This window comes from Channa argus, chromosome 9 (assembly GCF_033026475.1).
Source record: "Channa argus isolate prfri chromosome 9, Channa argus male v1.0, whole genome shotgun sequence".
Classification (NCBI taxonomy): domain Eukaryota; kingdom Metazoa; phylum Chordata; class Actinopteri; order Anabantiformes; family Channidae; genus Channa; species Channa argus.
The window spans coordinates 6,636,658-6,657,720 of NC_090205.1; the positions used below are offsets into that span (position 1 = coordinate 6,636,658).

At 40.0% G+C, this 21,063-nt stretch overlaps 1 protein-coding gene across 2 annotated transcripts in view; it reads left to right on the forward strand.

The window, feature by feature from the left end:
• Nucleotides 1-13,592: 13,592 nt before the first annotated feature.
• LOC137132668 (CD209 antigen-like) overlaps nt 13,593-21,063 on the forward strand; it is a 78,366-nt gene continuing 70,895 nt past the window's right edge. Inside the window, exons 1-5 of one of the 2 annotated variants that reach the window (XM_067515481.1) lie at nt 13,593-13,708; nt 13,823-13,924; nt 14,529-14,900; nt 15,264-15,403; nt 20,635-20,738. In XM_067515481.1, the coding sequence (XP_067371582.1) occupies nt 13,639-13,708; nt 13,823-13,924; nt 14,529-14,900; nt 15,264-15,403; nt 20,635-20,738 (788 nt within the window). In that variant the 5' untranslated portion in view covers nt 13,593-13,638. The remainder of the gene's footprint in view (nt 13,709-13,822; nt 13,925-14,528; nt 14,901-15,263; nt 15,404-20,634; nt 20,739-21,063) is intronic. The other variant, XM_067515482.1, reaches the window with a different exon arrangement.

Here is a 21,063-nt window from a genome sequence, read left to right on the forward strand (position 1 = left end):
TGTTTTAAGTGGACGTCTTACTTGCCTTTGTGTTAAGTGTAGTCTATTCAGTGCACATTGTTTTTGACAACCAAGATGCAGCCAGCAGCAGAGTAACATTTACTGCAGTTGCCATTATCTCAATTATGTAGATAAAGGGATAAATTAATAATTTAACAGTAAAATTTTTGTTTCTTATGTTTATGCCACTAGGTACTGGTCAGAACAACAGCCTGATAATGGAAATGGAGATCCAAAATGGGCTGAAGAGGACTGTGTCCACATCAGAGAGGAAGGAGCATCGAAGTGGAACGATCTTTCATGTGAAACCTCTCTGCCCTCGATCTGTGAGAAAAATCTCCTCAGCCATGATGTTTAGGAAGAACTAAAACTATTGAGTCCATTACTGTATGTACTGATTAACCAGACTGTCTTCACAGTTAATTGTTGATGACAATGACTGAAATTGACAATGCTTTATCTATATGACATTGATCACTTTTGACAGTCCAAAGTTTCACATTACTGTATGTGGGAGATGGATTGCAAAAGATTGGACGCAATGTTTACTATTTGTTGTGTGTATTTAGATAAAGAAATTTTTTTACAACGCTGCACAAAGGATAAATATGTAAAAATAAAAATGTAATTGTAATACGTTTTGTCCATGTAGTATTTGAACCGCTTATGCTGAGAGGTAGGGTTCACTCTGCACAGGTCAGCACTTCATCAAAGAGCCAAACATAGAGACAGACAACTGTCCACACTCACATTCACACCTACAGGTAATGTAGAGTCACCAACTAACCTAACATGCATGTCTTTGGGCTGTGGGAGGAACCTGGACGACCCACAGGAAAGTGGAAGGGAGAAGATCCAAACCCGAGCTTTCTTTTCTGACTCTACCTGTACATTGTACAGATGTCTGAGGTAGCGCCACCTGCAGCATTCAGCATCTATTGTTTTTCTGTTCACAGTTACTCACTTTGGTTGTAGTTATGTCTGCATGTAGCTTCTTTTAGGGATTCATCTTGCATTCAGCACCACCTAACTCAAATTTACTACTCATCTTCTTCCATCACTGTTCTGCCCTCTGTTTGAGTGCCTTTACATTTGCTGAAAATAGTTATACATAGTGTTTGTGCCCTGTTCTGCTCAGCTAGCAGCAGTAGTTTTAGAGCTGGGAATTCCCTGAGAGGTACTGAAGCATGGTAGCGGACAGAGCGTGACTGATCGCCTGCTGCTAATCTTCTTCACTACGTTGTTGCCTTGGACATCAATTGTCCGTAAGCATTTAGTTAATTACCTGTTTAGATGGTTGCTGTATTATTATTTTCATCAAATTAGAGATGTAAAATTGTTAACTCAGAGCTCAGTTAAATTGTGGCGATCAGTGCTGCTGTGACTCAGTGTATTTCTTTTTCAATATTTAACTCTTTGAATTTTTATTTTATTTTGATTCCTGTTGTTATGTGTTCAGTTCTACAGTGAGTTAGAAGATAAAGAGAGAAAAGGAAAGTGAGTCTTCATTAAACATCCAAGAAAATTTAGGCCTTGTGCTTATTGGAGGACTTCACCGTCCAGCATAGAACAAGTTCAACTGTCTGTGAGGACATTAGTATTGTACCCTCACATTGTTGCCAATCTGCCTGTATTTAAAGCAATTTCACATCTGTAAATTAAAGGCCTCAAACCACAGTGTGAAAATTACTGATTAGACACTGAAAATATGACATGAATACCAGCATACGTTTTATTTATATCTCCTGTTGATTATCTGCATTTATGGTGGTGTCTAAATGAATGGTTCAGTAGCCTAATGATAATTAGTAATTAATAATAATGAGTATGTTGCCAATCTGCCTGTATTTAAAGCAATTTCACATCTGTAAATTAAAGGCCTCAAACCACAGTGTGAAAATTACTGATTAGACACTGAAAATATGACATGAATACCAGCATACGTTTTATTTATATCTCCTGTTGATTATCTGCATTTATGGTGGTGTCTAAATGAATGGTTCAGTAGCCTAATGATAATTAGTAATTAATAATAATGAGTATGTTTTATAGCAAGTTCTCTCTTTTCCTGTTCTTGACAGTCATATTAGAAAATAACAGATCTTGAAGAGAATATTCTGATTAATTTAAAAAGTGGTTTGTTTTATTTATTTTTTAAAAGGCTTCTGTGAAGCTTGATCTCATCCTCAAACATCCTTCCTCACTCTTTAATCCCAAAAGTATCTGGTTGCAGACAAATAGATAGAAGTTAGATGTTAAGTTAGGTAGAAGATGGATCTCGAGACAAATATGGTTGTGGTTAGACACTAATGTAGACTGTACAGCCAATTACATTATGATGGCTGGTCTGAAATAATTGTTCCTGATTGGTTTCAGCGCAGACAGTGGGCAGATAAAATCTTTACGTGTGTGGGTTAGTCCTTAGATTCAGTCAGTCTTAAGATTCAGTCCCTGCCATTCAAGTTTTTAACATGTTTAATATTTTTATCTGACATCAGCAACCATTAACATCACAATTGAGGAAGACTGCAATTCTTTAGTAGGCAAGTGTCACAATTAGGGTGACAGTGGACCCAAGTGAGGAAACTGTGAGAGGGACTGAACTAACAAAAGGCTTCTATTGATAAGAACGTAATGACAAACAGAAATCACTCCTAGCAGGAGGGTACAAAGAAAACAGGCTCACGGAAGGTAACACACTAAGAAAACTAATGTCGACAACAGGAGCGATACATAGTTAAGCAAAATAAACCCTACAAAGACTCAGGAATGAAATAAGACTAGGATGAGAAACATAAACTTAAATGAACACACAGGAAAAAGCCAAAGAAACTAATTAACAGAAACACACCAACCAAACCTCAGACCGAAAGTTGCAGGAAAACAGAGTCCAATATACAGGGGTCAGGATTGCTACGATCAGGTAAACCAAGAGCGTTCAGAGCATTGGCTGAGAGTGAGATGATGAAGATCTGACAGAGAACTGTGGGGAAGGCTGAACTTAAATACTGAGGGAAAAAAGCGGAAACAATAAAGAGGGATAATGAAAGGTAAAGTTAAAGAACAGGACGTGGGGAAAAGTCCAAAGGCAGGAAGTGTAACGGGTGTCGGATCATGACAGTAAGACTATTTCAAACAGAACAAGCACAATACATTTGGAAAGTGCCAAGAAGAAACGACTTTTTAAAAAGAATTCAACATTTCTCAAATGATGTGGACAAGTGATTAGAGGATGTGGAGGTTAAACAAGTAATTTTAGAGTTTCATTTCACTTCCAAGATAAATACTAAAGTGAGTGAGTACACAGTTACGTGGTTATGTGGTCATATGTTCAAGACCCTGTAATGGGCTGAGACAACCATTTTCTTCAGACACCCACTAAGTTGTGACTGTGTCTTACTCACCTTGTCGGTCTCATCAGTTCACTTTATATCATATATGAACATACCTCGTCCTGACAACCCTTTATGTTGCAGTCCTTAACTAAGCCACCAAGTGAGTAATCAGGAGGCTCAAAGCAACACCGATGGTCTACAGGACATTACTCAACAGGATGTTGCTAAGCCTTCTGCTGTCGATACAGATTAAAATGCTTTAGATTGGATTAGATAAATTGTCTCTAAAGCAAATAACCTACCAAGGTGTGGTTGTTTGTGTTTGTGTGTGTAACAACTGATGTGATGAATGATGGATAATTAACACACAAACTATATGTTGATGTGATTTCCTGTAAAATTTCAAAAGAACAGAAGTTTCCTCATTTACACGTAGCATCACTTCTGCTGCAGAGCTGATCTTCCGTAATTAAGTTGCCATTTACTTTCTTCCAAGCATGCAGGAGATGAATGTAAATGCTGAACATGACAAGTTTGTTGATTCAAAAATGTCACAAACAGGTAATTTAATATTATACAGACGCTGAAAGACTGAATTATCATTATTACTGTTGTATCATATTCACTGGTCTTTTCTCTGTTCAGGTCCCAGGAGCTCAGACAGAAGATTTTATAGAGCTGTTGTTCTCTGTTTGGGGCTGCTGATTGTTTTCCTGCTGGTTCGACTCGGCTTTGGTGTTTACTGTGAGTCTGGTTCACTGTTAGATCTCAGCCGTTTTCTCCTCTTATACTGCTTTTGTGTTTTTAAAATTCCCTTTATATTATTTTTATATTAAGCAATGAAAAAAGTTCAACAATATTTCATGTAAAACATTGTGTTATAATTTGATGATATAAACTGTGTTAAACATATTTGTTTCAGTGATGCACTATTACAGTATAGCAGTAAGAATTGCGTCTGGTGCCCAAATTCTTCGGCTCAAACTGTGCGTGAGCTTCTATGCTGCAATTTTAACATGTGGTTTTGCTTTACAAATAGAAATGTATATGTTTTTATTCTAACTGAAAACAGAAATTGAGAAAATTATAAATGTCATGTAAAAATATCAAAATAATGTGAACTCCATTGTTTCATCTGTTTCAGACCGTAACTTAGATCCTGGTTCAGCTGCAAATTTTTCCGTTATGAAAGACAACCTGACCCAGTGTCTCCAGGCCAGTGATAACAAACTGTCTGATGTGTCTGAAGAGAGAAACCAGCTGAATGCTAAAATATCTTCCCTAACTGAAGAGAAGGATCAGCTGAAATCCAGACTCATTGAAATGACTAAAGACTGAGACAGACTTGAGAGTTTGACCAGTGAGTGTGGACAGTAAGGGACATGACAGTTTATCTGCTGTAAAGCACTTTGGAGCTTTAAAACTCCTGGTGGTTTTTAAAGCTCTATATAAATAAAGATTGAATTCAACTGTATTTTCCATATTAGATTCAAGTCCATTTAGACAAACTTATGTTTGCACAAACAATGTTTGTGTAAGTTAATAAACTAATGTTAACATGTTGAGGTCATGTTTCTGTGATTCTAACCACGAGTCAGACACTAAAAACACCTCTGTGCCACATTTGCATGTTTTACCTCACACTGTCTTTCTTTGACAACAGGTGGAGTTTGTCTTGACTGACTTCTATTGTCTACTGCCGTATGTTACAGGAAAAACTTGTTCTGCAGGATGGACACAGTTCAGCTGGTCCTGCTATATTCTCTCGAGTAGGTCGGACTCTTGGACAAATAGAAGAAGCGACTGCCAAAATAAAGGAGCAGATCTGGTGATAATAAACAGCAAAGAAGAACAGGTAGAGTGTTAGTGTCCACATTTATGTGACTGAACAAGGAATGAGGACTGATTAAAGGACATAAAAGGCCATTTCTGCAGAACCACCTACAAGCACGTTAGCACGACTAAGACTAGTGGGAAATGGGTAATTTAAAGTTGACATTGTGTTGACATGTTTGCTTAACTGGTGACTCTAAATTTCCTTTGGTGTGAATATGAGTGTGAATGCTTGTCCGTCTATGTGTCTCACTGTGTTGGAACAGAGACAGACTGGAGACCTTTCCAGGGTGGACCCTGTCTCTTACCCATTGATAGCTGGGATAGGCTCCAGCCCCTGTGACCCTAAACAGGATAAGCTTACAGAAAATGGATGGATGATATTTTCCTACAGTCACTGTCTTGTTTTTGTGCCTGAATCTAGTTATAGTCAAAAGGTTTCAGTTCTAGCTTCTAAGTTGTTGTTCTTGGCAATAAGCCAATTTAATAATTGTAATTTTATATTAGAAAGATATTTTAGCATTTGATTGTTCTCTGAATCCATCGTAACATAAATGGAATAACTCCAACTTTTTAGCTTATGTGGTTGTTGTGGATCTCAATTTGTTATCTGATACGTTTACACTAGTTTTTATTTTAAAAGTGTGTGTAATCTGTCTCTGCCCTAACACACATGTGAAGGTGTAATGTGGTTAAAACTAGAACATAAAAACTGTGGAATTCTGTCTCTGTATTGAACAGGAATTTGTCTCACCAAGGAGTCAGCATGGATCGGTTTAACTGACATAGCTGAAGAGGGAACCTGGAAATGGGTCGATGGATCTCTACAGACTTTTAAGTAAGACAGAAATGTGCTTCACCTTCTTTAAATCCCAAAATCTCTGTAAATGTATGTTTGGACCAACACAACTGAAACAAAGAGGTTTCTAGAAAGAGCTCATAAAGGCCTTTGTGGTTTTACTGAGGAACAAAAATGACAGAAATAGAAGCCGACAACCTTTTCACACTGTTTGACCTGCACAGTGTCAGAGTTAGGATTTGGCTCTGAACACCACTGACTGGAGACTCTCAGAGCTGCTAGAATGACTGCTGACACACTTCCTGTCTGTTTCAGTACTGTTGGCTCTGACTGCACCACTGCTGTCATAACATTTAATAAGTTATCAACATAGAGACCATCAAGAGTCTTTTTATGTCAGATATTCACAATTTCACGATTGTTTTTTTGTTCATTGACTTTGTTAGATTCTGGGATATGAAGCAGCCCGATGATCGTAATGGAGAAGACTGTGCAGAAATTGATGTTCAAAGAGGTCACAAGTGGAATGACCTGCCATGTGGACATTCTCTGAAATGGATCTGTGAGAAAAACGTCTAACACTGGTAAATGTTTTGACATCATACATATGGAAATGTTTCATATAAAACATGAATATGCTCTGTCAGGCCTGTGTGTTTTTGTGCTTTGCTTATTATTGTTGTAACTCTGTCTCCCTCTGTAGGCGGCTGCTCTTCCTCCCTGTCATTGTCTCACCCTGGACTGATGCTGTGGATGGATGCACAGCTGCCTGCACTTGCTCCTGATTAGTATGAACCTTCTTAATCCTGCCTCAGAGCAGACTCTGTCTTTGTTCTGTCAGCTCCCACAGTCCGAACTGTCTGGTTTATCCTCTTTCCTCTGCAGTACTCAGACCTGATCTGTTTACCCTCTGGTGTGCTCTGCCTTGTTTAGTTGACTTTCATATAGTACTGGACCCCTGAGTTTGTCAGCTTTATCCCTCATCCCTCCTTTTGTTGTATTTTGTATTAATATTTCTCTCTGTGAGGTGTTTTTAGTTTGAGCAGTCAGCCTTTGTTTTCTCCCTGTACTTGTCTGCCTGCTGATCATCCTAATTAAACTAAATTTACTTCCTTACATCAGCGTGTGCATACATTCTGCTTCTGGGTCGAGGTCTGTCTTACCGTAATATGTCTTGTCCCTGTGCACCACCTGTTTCATTTATATATAAACATGTTCTCTGTTGAAAAATCATCTCATTCAAATTAAAAACTCCATGAGAACAACACTTCTAATTTTGTGATTTCTTCCACATTGATGATACTCTGAATACATGGTAATGCCCAATAATACAACCCAGCAAACATGTCAGTTGGTAAATGTCAGTGTTGTGATTCTCTTGTTTTATCTGTTAGTAACTGGGAAAAACAGCAGCCTGACAATGGTGGTGGAGATGTAAAGTGGGGTGAGGAACACTGTGCACAGATCAGAACCGGCAGGAACCCAGAAGAAAACTGGAACGATCGATCATGTGATGTTTCTATGCGCTGGATCTGAAATGGTATCTTCCAGTTTCTGAACCTGAACACACCTGAACAAGACAATCAGCAACAGGTATTGCAGGGTTAGTTGGAAAACAAGCAGAGCAGGGATCTTGAAGACCAGGATTGAGAACTGATCAAACAACGGTGAGTGTGTATAGATGGACCTGGTTACAGTTGGCTTTCTCACAATAGGCGATTTCTTGAATGTCATGTAAACGGAAAGGTTGGTTTCTGAAATCAGGGTTAGGGTATTAGGGAAACCTATAGTCTCTAGGTAGATTTCTTTTGGAAAATGTTCATTTCTTTGCCATATATACACATAAACTCTCTTCTCTTCACTTGTGCACATATAATCAGTTGTTTATAACGAGTTGTCACAGAAGTTGTCATCGACGTAAACAGTTACGATTTTCAACATGGTGAGCAGCAACGCAAGCAATCCAACCAACATTACCAAAAACCAACATTACTGGACAGATGAAGAGGCCTTATTAATGCTGAACCTGATGAAAGACTAAAACACCCTAAATGTCTGGATGGTCATAAGCACCGAAATGGCGATATTTTTTTAAAGTTGACTGGTTGCATGGCCGAGGGGGACTACAAGAGAAGTGCCCACTGAGAAGTGTGAGAACCTGGGGCTGGATGCTGGCTTTGAAGAAGTTCAAGAATGCTCCTCTGGAACCTTTAGAAAAGTAAAAAATTGAATATGGCAACTTAGCTATATTCTTCTCAGGTTGTCTGAGTTTTTTATACTGTTTCTTTGCTTATTCTACTGTTGGAGTTTTGTTCAGACAACTTTGAATCAACAAACCAAGACCACAACTCAGACAGGCCTTCATCATCAGCAGTTTCTTTGTGTGGAACGCTGCTCCACAGCTGCCTCCTCGTGGTAAGACATTTAAGAAACTGTTCATTTTGAATTTTTTATACATTTAGTTTTACTAATGCAACTGCAAGGGGGCACAAGCCAGTGTCTTCTTGTGCCAGTCCCAAGTCTGGATAAATGCAGAGGGTTGTGGCAGGAAGGGCATCCGACGTAAAACACATGCCAAATCAAACATGCGAATCGTGACAATGACTTCCATACCGGATCGGTCAGGGCCCGGGTTAACAACAACCGCCACCGGTGCTGTTGACCTACAGGGTACCGGTGGAAATTGGACTACTGTTGGTCGAAGACGAAGAAGAAGAGGAAGAAGGTGTGTTCGTAGGCTGAGAGAGAACCAGAAAGATAAGAATGTAGGACTGACAGCAGGGACTTTGAACGTTGGTACTATGACAGGGAAGGCTAGAGAGTTGATCGACATGATGCAGAGAAGGAAGGTGGACATACTGTGTGGCCAGGAGACCAGGTGGAAAGGTAGCAAGGCTAGAAGCTTAGGAGCAGGGTTCAAGTTGTTCTACCATGGGTCAGATAGGAAGAGAAATGGAGTAGGAGTTATCCTGAAAGAGGAGTTGGTGAGGAATGTTCTAGAGGTGAAAAGAGTATCAGACAGGTTGATGAGTCTGAAGCTGGAAGTTGAAGGGGTGATGTTCAATGTTGTAAGTGGTTATGCCCCACAGGTAGGATGTGAGTTAGAAGAGAAGGAGAAATTCTGGAGTGAGTTAGATGAAGTGATGCAGAGCATCTCCAGAGGTGAGAGAGTGGTGATTGGTGCAGATTTCAATGGGCATGTAGGTGAAGGGAACAGAGGTGATGAGACTGTTATGGGCAGGTTTGGTCTTCAGGACAGGAATGCAGAAGGTCAGATGGTGGTTGACTTTGCAAAGAGGATGGAAATGGCTGTAGTGAACACTTTCTTCCAGAAGAGGCAGGAACAAAGGGTGACGTACGGAGGTAGAAGAACTCAGGTAGACGACATCTTGTGTAGACGCTGTAATCTGAAAGAGATCAGTGACTGTAAAGTGTTGTTAGGCGAGAGTGTAGCCAGACAACACAGGATGGTGGTGTGTAAAATGATACTGGAGGTGAGGAAGATAAGGAGGACTAAGGCAGAGCAGAGGACGAAGTGGTAGAAGTTGAAAAAGGAAGAATGTTGTGTAGTTTTCAGGGAGGAGCTGAGACAGACTCTGGGTGGTTTGGAGGTGGACCACTACAGCTAATGTGATCAGGGAGACAGGTAGGAGGGTACTCGGTGTGTCGTCTGGAAAGAGGAAAGCGGACAAGGAGACTTGGTGGTGGAACGAGGAAGTTCAGGAGTGTATACAGAGAAAGAGGTTAGCTAAGAGGAAGTGGGACACTGAGAGGACTGAAGAGAGTAGACAGGAGTACAGGGAGATGCAGCATAAGGTGAAGGTAAAGGTGGCAAAGGCCAAACAAAGAGCATATGAGGACTTGTATGCTAGGTTGGACACTAAAGAGGGAGAGGTGGATTTGTACAGGTTGGCCAGACAAAGAGATAGAGATGGGAAGGATGTGCAGCAGGTTAGTGTGATTAAAGATAAGGATGGAAATGTATTGACAGGTGCCAAGAGTGTGATGGGAAGATGGAAGGAGAACTTTGAAGAGTTGAGGAACGAGGAAAATGAAAGGGAACGAAGAGTAGAAGAGGTGACTGGTGTGGAGCAGGAAGTAGCAAAGATTAGTAAGAGTGAAGTGAGGAGGAAGTTGAAGAGGATGAAGAGCGGAAAGGCAGTTGGTCCTGATGACATACCTGTGGAGGTATGGAAGTGTCTAGGAGAGGTGGCAGTAGAGTTTCTGACTAGTTTGTTTAACAAGATCTTGGAGAGTGAGAGGATGCTGAGGACTGGAAGAGAAGTGTACTGGTACCAATTTTTAAGAACAAGGGAGATGTGCAGAGCTGTGGCCACTACAGAGGAATAAAGCTGATGAGTCACACAATGAAGTTGTGGGAAAGAGTAGTGGAAGCTCGGCTAAGGGCAGATGTGAGCATTTGTGAGCAGCAATGTGGTTTCATGCCTAGAAAGAGAACAACAGATGCAGTATTTGCTTTGAGGATGCTGATGGAGAAGTACAGAGAAGGTCAGAGGGAGTTGCATTGTGTCTTCGTAGGTTTAGAGAAAGTGTATGACAGGGTGCCGAGAGAGGAGCTGTGGTATTGTATGAGGACGTCTGCAGTGGCAGAGAAGTATGTTAGAGTGGTGCAGGACATGTATGAGAGCTGTAAGACAGTGGTGAGGTGAGCTGTAGGTGTGACAGAGGAGTTCAAGGTGGAGGTGGGTCTGCATCAAGGATCGGCTTTGAGCCCCTTCTTGTTTGCTCTGGTGATGGACAGACTTACAGATGAGGTTAGACAAGAATCTCCATGGACTATGATGTTTGCAGATGACATTGTGATTGGTAGTGAGAGCAGGGAGCAGGTGGAGGAAAATCTAGAGAGCTTAAGATGTTGAGGTTCTCTTTGGGAGTGACGAGGATGGACAGGATCAGGAATGAGGACATCAGAGGGACAGCTCATGTTAGATGTGTTGGAGATAAAGTGAGAGAGGCCAGATTGAGGTGGTTTGGACATGTTCAGAGAAGACATTGTGAATATATCGGTAGAAGGATGCTGAGGTTGGAGCTGCCAGGCAGGAGGTCTAGAGGAAGAGCAAAGAGGAGATTTATGGATGTAGTGAGGGAGGACATGAAGTTAGTTGGTGTGAGAGAAGAGGATGCAGAGGATAGAGTTAGATGGAGGCACATGATTCACTGTGGCGACTCCTGAAAGGGAACAGCTGAAAGGAAAAGAAGAAGATACATTTCCTTTTACTAATACATGCCAACATTAAAAAACCTTGTACTTGTAACTCTTTGAAAAATCCAAAACATAAAAATAAGGCCTTTTTTCTAAGAAGCACTCTGTTACTCCCCTACCAGCTTAGAGAGAGATGTGTTCTAATGTTGATATATTTACTGTATGACCCTCACTGATCTCCATCTAGGTGTGTGTGTGTGTGTGCATGGGTTTGTGTGTGATTAAAGCGTTGGAGACTTACATTAAAAGTGGCCTTGGCTGCATAATATCTTTCCTGTTAATGGTTGCAGGGGACCTGAAGCAGAGGCGGCGTCCACCCTGGACAGATTGTTAGTCTGTCACAGGACTGATACAGTGTCATGAAGGCCATGGATGCAGTTATCTTTTCTATGCCGTTATCTTGTGGTAACTGGATAATTGTATCATCTCAAGAAAACAACTTTGTCTTCTCAAGATAACGAGATACATTTTCGGGAAAACAAACTTTAATTTAGCAAAATCCAAATAACTGTCTTTTGTAGGTCACATAGATTATAAATGTAGGTTATCAAACAATTTTCACAAAAGGACCAAACTGTGTTTCTTTATCACGATCCAACTCAGGTTTGAACTCCAGCTCGCAGAAACCAGCCCAGTTCTGAATCCTCAGTGACACTAACAATAAGGAACCAACAATGTCTTCAGATAAATTGAAAGTTCACTTACTAAATATAATAATACATTTGGTTTCAAGCTCTTATGAAAATAACCAAATTTAAACCTTTAACATGTAGTGTAGTATGAGGATTAATCCTATTTCCTTCCATCATCAGCTCAGACTCCTCCTTAAACATGATTATTCTGTTATTTGTTGATCAGTATATTAGTTCTATTATCAGTTCACCTGCATTTATTTTAGTAGTTATTAGATAAATAAATATTCACTTATGTACATATATGAGGTGATGTGTTGTTTCTGTCAGATAACAGATCACTTATCCGTATAGGAGCCCACCTTTGATATGTGACTGATTCATTTGTTCTGGTTAATCAGTGATTAACTGGTTTTAACATAGTGATCATCTGTTATTTTAGAAATGATTAATGATGTTTACTAAGTTTGTATATTACGCTTTACCCTTAAACGACACGTTGGTTTTTGCATATTATCAATCTATCTTTAGAAACAGACTATGTATGTATGTCTCACCATCACCACCACCGGGGATGAATCGGCCTACAGGCAGGAGGTGGATGGGCTGGGACTGTTGTGCAAGCAGAACAAGCTCACCCTCAACATCAAAACCAGGGAGACGATTGTGGACGATTGTGGACTTCTGCAGGTCAGGGTCTGCTCCCCACCTCTCCACATTGACAAACAATGACATTTTGTGACCATGTTAATTATGACTTTTCCATCAGAAAAGAAGGCATCATTATAGTTCTCCTGCCTCACTTCCGGTTCCCGGCTTTTAATTTGTAGACCTTCTGCATCATTTCCTGTCCCATAGTTAATTCAAGAACTTCATCAGTCGTCACCAGTCCTGATTGTTCTCACCTGTTCTCCTCCCTGTTTCAGCTGTCACCACACTTCTCTGCAGGATTGTCTCATTGCATGCTTACAGTGAGTTATCCAGCTGTTTTCTGCTCTGTGTGTAGGACCTTGGTAATCTGTCTGGTTACTCCTCACATGCCTGCTAATCTGCTAACCCATCTTCAACATGTCTGACCTGCATGCTGATTCATCATCTTGCCTGAGTTTAGATGTAGGAATCTAAAGTCCCCTGCTACTTGTTATTTGTTGGATTACTTATGCTGGACTTGGAATGTTTGACATTGGATTGTGTATGTTGGACTTTGGATTGTCTTTTTGGAACTTGTGCCACCATCCTGCTCTCTGGTGTGTTACACCTGTCCCTGCTCCTATACCCATCTGCAAATAAGCCATTTGTGGCTTATCTGCATCTATTGCTTTTGAAGAAATATCATTCACTTGCCTCTCTCTGTTTACAGTGTCCAGTCATCTCTCCAATCATTCAGAATATTGCCACCCTGAAATCACACCCGCCAACCTTCAGATCACCTTTTGTCAACTCACAGTTTGTGTTGTCAATAAACATTCTTAATCTTCCTCCTGTGTTCTGTGTTTCTGGGTCCAAATACAAAACCATTACAAATTTCCCAAATCCTCCTGACAATGCTTCACTGGTGGCAGGTTTGTTTATTTATTCTCATCCACAATTTCCTAAATTTCTTATGGTTCGGGTCCTAATGCCTGTAGGGACGTATTTCTTAAAATGGTGCTCTGTAAAGATTTGACCCTCAAAATTATTCATTTCCTCTAAAGCTTAAGAGGAAATGAATCATTTTCAGCTTCCTCAAAAACTGAAACCAACTTTCTTCATTTACATTTTACTGCAGTCTGAGCTGCAAAGCTGAGCTTCTAGTAAGAGCTGACCACCTTATCAATGGAGGAAATACAAATGAATTTTAAAAATGACAGGTCTTTTCTCTCAAGATGGAAAACAACTCAGACAGGTAAGAATGTTCAGTCAGACATAGATGCTTACAGACTGATTGGGAATAAATCTGATATTATCTAGTCTTACTATGAAACCACTGACTGTATTCACTGGTCTTTTCTCTGTTCAGATCTTTGGAGCTCAGAGAGGAAAATTTATAGAGCTGTGGTTTTCTGTCTGGGGCTGCTGAGTGTTTTCCTGTTGACTGGACTCTTCATCTTCAATCTCCACTGTGAGTCTGGTTAACATCAGAGTAACTTATTATAAGGAGCACTGATGATATGTTAGATTTTTAAACTTAGTGTTTTTATGTATTAAATCTGGCACAAATTGTAAAAACACTGAATAAAATACACAAACCTAAAATACAAATTCTAACATTAAGTTTTAAAATACAAATATTCCTGTTAATATTGTTACTTATTGCTTTTATTATATTACAACTATTATTACAACTTTTATTACCTTTTATTAACTTTTATTTTATTAACTAATATTACAATTATATTAAAACTTTTAGAATAGATTAAAAATTGCTTTTTAAAATGTAAAATTAAAACATTTATTTAAACAGACAAAGCTAAAATTTCACCTGGAAAAATGCATGTAGCTATTCAGGTTTTGTCATACATTTCTACAACACATTGATTTGTTTGATGTTTCATGAGACTAATAAAACACTAAGGAACATGTTTACAAGTGTAAGATTTTACTAGAACTAATCTATGGAACATAGGAAGCATTAGTTCACTGTAGCCATGGAGGAAAAAAATAGGAAATAAGGTGAATTGTATTATATGATGCTTGTCATTCACACATTCTTTATTATCTTTTAGACCATAACACAGTAAACAGTGGGAAAGCTATGAAGGCCAACATGAATAAGAGTCTCCAGGACAGCAGGAACAATATGTCTTCCCTGACTGTAGAGAGAGACCAGCTGAATGCTAAACTGTCTTCCCTGACTGAAGAGAGACGCCGACTGACTGCTAGCATTGATCGCCTGACTGAAAAGAGAGGCCAGCTGGATGACGATATGTCTTCTCTAACTGCAAAGAAGGACCAGCTGAATGCCAATATATCTTCCCTAACTGAAGAGAAGGATCAGCTGATATCCAGAGTGTCTTCTTTGAACCGAGAGATGGAGCAGCTGGATGCCAGACTCATTGAAATGACTAAAGACCGAGACAGACTTGAGTGTTTGACCAGTGAGTGTGGACAGTAAGGGACAGTAAGGCACATGACAGTTTATCTGCTGTAAAGCACTTTGGAGCTTTAAAACTCCTGGTGGTTTTTTAAAGCTCTATATAAATAAAGATTGAATTCAACTGTATTTTCCATATTAGATTCAAGTCAGTTTAGACAAACTTATGTTTGCACAAACAATGTTTGTGTAAGTTATCAAACTAATGTTAACATGTTGAGGTCATGTTTCTGTGATTCTAACCACGAGTCAGACACTAAAAACACCTCTGTGCCACATTTGCATGTTTTACCTCACACTGTCTTTCTTTGGCAGCAGATGGAGTTTGTCTTGACTGACTTCTATTGTCTACTGTCTTATGTTACAGGCAAAAGTCCTGCAGGTTGGACAAAGTTCAACTGTTCCTTTTATTTTCTCTCCACTGAGTCTGGTTCATGGACAAAGGCCAGAGAGGACTGCCAGAATAAAGGAGCAGATCTGGTGATCATAAACAGTGCAGAAGAACAGGTACAGCATGTGTCTGTGTCCATGTGTGTGTGGCTGAACAAGGAATGAGGACTGATTAAAGGACATAAAGGGCCATTTCTGCAGAACCACCTACAAGCACGTTAGCACGACTAAGACTAGTGGGAAATGGGTAATTTAAAGTTGACATTGTCTTTGTAGGGAGGAGGTCAGAATGAGTTCCCCCCATGATCTTTACCACTCTGGTTTCCTCCTCCCATGTTTCTTAACTGGTGACTCTAAAATTCCAGTAGGTGTGAATGTGGGTGTGAATGCTTGTCTGTCTGTGTGTGTCTCACTGTGTTGGACCAGAGACAGACTGGAGATCTGTCCAGGGTGGACCCGGTCTCTTACCCAATGACAAATGGCATAAGTTCCAGCCCCCCCATGACCCACCTCTTTTTTCATTTATATTTGATTAATAAAAGATTATCCCAGACTACATTTTCTTAGACATCTAATAAATTATCACATTACTGAATAGTAATAGAAATTATTTAACTTGAAAGATGGTAATTAAAAAAACAACTAAATATTTATGCGGATCAGCATACGATCAGCAGTATGACAATGATCACTGACACAGGCTCAATAACAGTTTCGCTTCAAAACTAATATTTTACATTGTTTATTTCAAACTTTCTCTTAAAAACTCCCGCAGCATTCTCCATACCCCATGCAACAGACCCTTTAAACTTCGAGGAACTATGCTTCCAGTCATGTGATTGATCAGTTCGTCCTTCCATCTGTGGGGGAAGAAAGTAAATTTAGTCATATGGTTAGATAATTGGCAAACAGTCAACCAAGATGGGCTATTGAAGAGGTCACAAAGAGGACAAGAGATCATAGGCTGGGTCGTGTTTGGATGAATGTTTGAGATCACAGCAGGCACTTTGTTGTTACAAGGCCCAAAGCAATGTAGCAGATAGTGAGTCCTGGGGTCACAAGATCTACAAGAAGGTGCAATGAAAAGGGTTTTATTGCTTCTCAACTGACATCTTCAGATAACCTAGATAGGAACAAGAGTGATGACTGTCAACTGTATGCACCTGGTTTCTTTAGTCATGTTTTGTGAGGGTGGTTCCTTTCTTGGGTTTGAGTATAAATAGAAGGGGTTTAAGAGACACAAGTCAGAAGAAGACACCAACATCCATGTGTTCTTCTCCATGCCGGCATGTATTAAAATGAGATGGTTCATCACGCTGATTTCTGTCTACAATTCTTCCAAGAGGAAAAATTTCTATCACACATCTGAACACAGATGTTAGTAATTAGGAGAATATTTTGCTGTATGATATGGACAACAGGAAAGACTGTCACTATGTCCCAATGGAGGAAAGGAAACGTGAACTAATACACCTGAGATTGTTAAATATTTGTTGTCATCTCTTAAGGCAAAGGGCCTTATGTTACATTACAATCTTGTAAACTATGAAAGTTATTAAGTGATTTTGAAAATGGGGGTTAGTGTTGATACATCAGTGTACTGTCTGGTTGTTTTGTTTATGGCTATTTAGTTATTTACGCTAACCATTGTTCACTTTAATATTTTTGCAGGGGTTGAGTTAAGTCTCAATGGGGAAATCTATAATATATTTGAAGTATATGAAATGCTTATATGTTCATGTATGTCTTATATTTTAATGATGGATTGTTATTATTTCAAGGCTTAGTACATAGAGAGCCAGGAAAAAAGATATTGTGTTTTTGGAGTCTTTTAAGGATTAGTACCACATTCTTTTGGACACGAGAAAGTACAGGCTTTACAGTACTTTTTTATCAGAACAGGAAACAAAATGAAATAACAAGATAACTTTTTGCTGCAGAAACTCCCGTATATCCTGAGATAAAAATGGTGAAATGTTGCCCAAAACGAATACAAGGAGAAAAACAGGTCTGAGTTTCTGAAGAGCCATGTACATCGACCAGCGATGAACACCAGCTGGTTGTTTTAATATAAAAATGTTACATGGCTTTTTTTGAAAATATTAAGAACTAACTAGGTATGTCTTAATGCAACATTATCCTCACATTGATTCAGCAGGTAGGTGGACGCTACTGTGGTCTATGGTCATCAGCCTAATCAATTTCACCTCTTACCAGAGCTATAATTACCATGCCCTCACCAAGTCCATGGTGGCCAGTACAATGTTCTACAGGCCACCATGGACCCTATAGAGTGATTGGAGTACCCAGGTAGAAGGGGCACTGCAGATAGCTCCTGGAACAAGCGGACACTTTAAAATCTACGGTGATACGCATAAAATATGAGCTGGCAACCTGTGATTTCCCCTAAAATTTTAACGACCTGATGAAGTTGGCCACTAGACTTTATAGTAGAATTAAAGAAAGAAAAATGAAATGTTTTGCACGCAGTTGAACTCATTTCCTTACAATACCTGTTTCAGACCCCAATTCCTTCTGCTCAGAAGACAGCCCTCAACTTTAGCCGGCTACCTGAACCACGTCACAATTGTGCATTTGAGGGTCACATTCTTAAACCCAGTCCCTGCAGACTGAAGCTGTTCACTCATCCATAGTTATTATAACAAGAATGTCACTTTCCGTTTAATCTATTCCTTTCATTTTTTCCTGACTTTGATCCTTGGACCACATGGTTCCATAAACTTTACTGGACAAAGTGAGAAAGGTGTCTGATTTGAAAAAGATTCAAGACAAGTACAAACTCGTGATCAATAAGTAAGAAGAAAAGAAACATCTGGAGGAGTCAACATAAATGAAATAAAAATAATAAATGAAATAAAAACAATAGTCTCTGTCCATTTAGACCATTTAGTCCCCCTCCTTTTTACAGAAGGGGGATGAGTTGAACAGTTTTAGTGAACAGGATCTCCTGTGAGCCCTTGACTCTGATCAGTCTCTGGCTGAAAGTGCTCCTCCTCTGTGCAGCCAGCAAGCAGTGAAGTGGCTGGGAGGGATTTTTGGACAACATTCTCCTCTCAGTCACAACATGCAGAGGGCCCAGCTTCTCCTCCAGAACTGAACCAGCCCTCCTTATTTGGTCAGTCTGTTACTGTCTGCCACCTTCATATTGCTGCCCCAGCAAAGCACAGCATAGAAGATGGAGGTGGCTACCCAGGACTCACTGACTCCATCGGGACTTGCAGCCTTTGTCGGGCATAGCTCTCTCCTCACCTGCTCCGCTAAAATGGTCATTGGAGTGGTGTTTGATTCATGCAGGGGCGAGACGTGGGGAACTGTGTTGAGGCTCCTTGGGGGCTGGATATGAGGCACATCAAATCTATGGAAAAAGGTGTTAAAATCATTAGTTCTATCCACACTCCCCTCTGTCTCCCCTCTGTTTTCATGCCACTCCAGACTTCTCTGGTATCCTTCACCTCTGTTCAACCTTTCTCCTGTTAGCCTCCTTCCCCCCTTTGATCTTTACCAACAGCCGTCTCTAGACCTCCCTCACTGCTTCCCTGCCACCTGACCTGAACGCTCCCTTCTTCTCATTCAGGATTATTTTAATGTCTTTGGTGACCCTTGGCTTATTGTTTGGGAAGCAGTGGACAGTTTTTGTTGGCGTAATCCGTAATGCAGCCTATCAGTCCATCAATGTCCGCAGCATGTATCTCACGGAGTGTTTTCCAATCCTTGGTCTCAGAACATCTCTGCAGGGCATTTGTCGCCCCCTCAGACCATCTTTTCAGTTTTGGTGGTGGGGGTTCCTCTTCCTCTTCCTCTTCCTCCTCCGATCCGCCCGCACTGTGCTGAAGCCGTCAGTACTGATGCATGTGTCGGGCATATTGTCCTGCAGCTATGTCTCCGTGAAACACGTTAGTCTACACTCTCGAGAGACACTTTCCTTCCACTCAACTCGTCCACCTTGTCCTCCAGAGACCTCACGTTGCCCATGATCAGAGATGGAGCGACGCGGCTTGAATCTTCGATCCCTCGCTCGCCGGTTTTCTCCCCCCTCCCCTCCGCTTTTTACCAGCTCTGCTCCTCCTTATTTCGTCCGGAATGTTTAAAGTCTGAACCGAACTTAACTCCACGGTGCCGATCTGCTGCAGCCCGATCACATGTTCCCGACTGTAAACAAATGAGCGGCTCCAGCTCCGTACAGCTGTAGCGCGCTGGTCACAGCTTGAAGCAGAAAAAGTTCCGCAATGATTAAAAAAACAAGGATAAAAACTCCTCCAACCGCATGACCAGAGATTTACACAGCAAACTGGATACTTTACTTTATTAAAATACTACACACAAAAAAAAAATATTCCGTCTTACTTAAAAGTCAGTGTAGTTCCATCGATCCATCTCCAGGTCCCCTCTTCATCACTGTCACTCAAACCAATCCAAGCTCTCATTCTGGTGAATGCAGAGAGGAATGTTTGTTAAATTTAAACAAAAGACAATCGCTGCAATTATATTTTAGTTGTTACCAGCAGGAGTGAGACACAAAGACACAGCACACACACATTCATATCCACAAAAAAAGCTGAAACACTTCCATTCATGATACAGTGGATTCAGAAAGCAATCACATGCTCATATTTCTTCCTCATGTCCATATCATCCACATTTATTATAATAGTGGCATAACTATTAGATTGGCCTGCAACATCAACAATGTATAAAATATAAAGTACAGATTAATTTAATTATGATTGAAACTTATTTTTAAATCTGAAATTAGAAGAAGAAACTATTAAAGCATCATCTGAATTTCAGAAAGCATTTTTGTGCAAAACTATCACTTTACATGTTGTCACTTTAATAAAAGATATGTAAAAATTCCTGATCATGTTCATCATTCTTTCTTTGGACACACTGCACCTGTTCTTCAGCACTGTTAATGACCACCAGGTCTGCTCCTCTCTTTCTGCAGTCCTCTCTGCCTTTTGTCCATGAACCAGACTCAGTGGACAGGAGATAACAGGAGTAGCTGAACATCATCCATCCTGCAGGACAAGTTTTCTCTGCAACGTAAAACAATAGATATTAGAAATGTATCAAGACACAACTCCATCTACTGCCAGAGAAAGATGGTATGAAGTAAAACAACGTTTAACTCCAGTTGTTATTTCCTCTCCAGTGACTCTGTTTAATGGAAAACAGGCAGACAGGACTGCAAAGACAGAGAAGCAGATCTAGTTGTGATAGACAGTGCTGAAGAACAGGTACAGTGTGGATGTTTTAGGACACTGAGGTCAATGACAAAAACAAAATTGCCAACACTGACATTTTATTATTTATTTGCATTGATACAGAATATCATCTCAGGCTTCATCAAAGTAGAAGCCTGGATTGGTTTGACTGACAGTGAAGAAGAAGGCACCTGGAAATGGATTGATGGATCTTCACTGACTCTGAGGTTGGACCTAAATGTGTTTTTTGGCAGCACAAACTGTAGCCTGTAAAATGAGAATATACATATGCATTTGTTGTGAAATTCAGTAGAATTCAACAGGATGTTCTATTTAATAAGAAAATAGGACTGAACATTGGTCTCAGGGTCTAAGTCCTGTTAGAATCTGCACATGTTCAAAAATACTGTTTTCCCTTCCACTTCCTGCTTCTCGCTTGCTTTGGATTGTGATATATTGGATTTGATGATAATTAACCATAGTTTTGGATATTTAACTTGAACTTGGATAATTATTTGGTTTTGGATCTGGACTATTTGTTTGGTTTTTTTA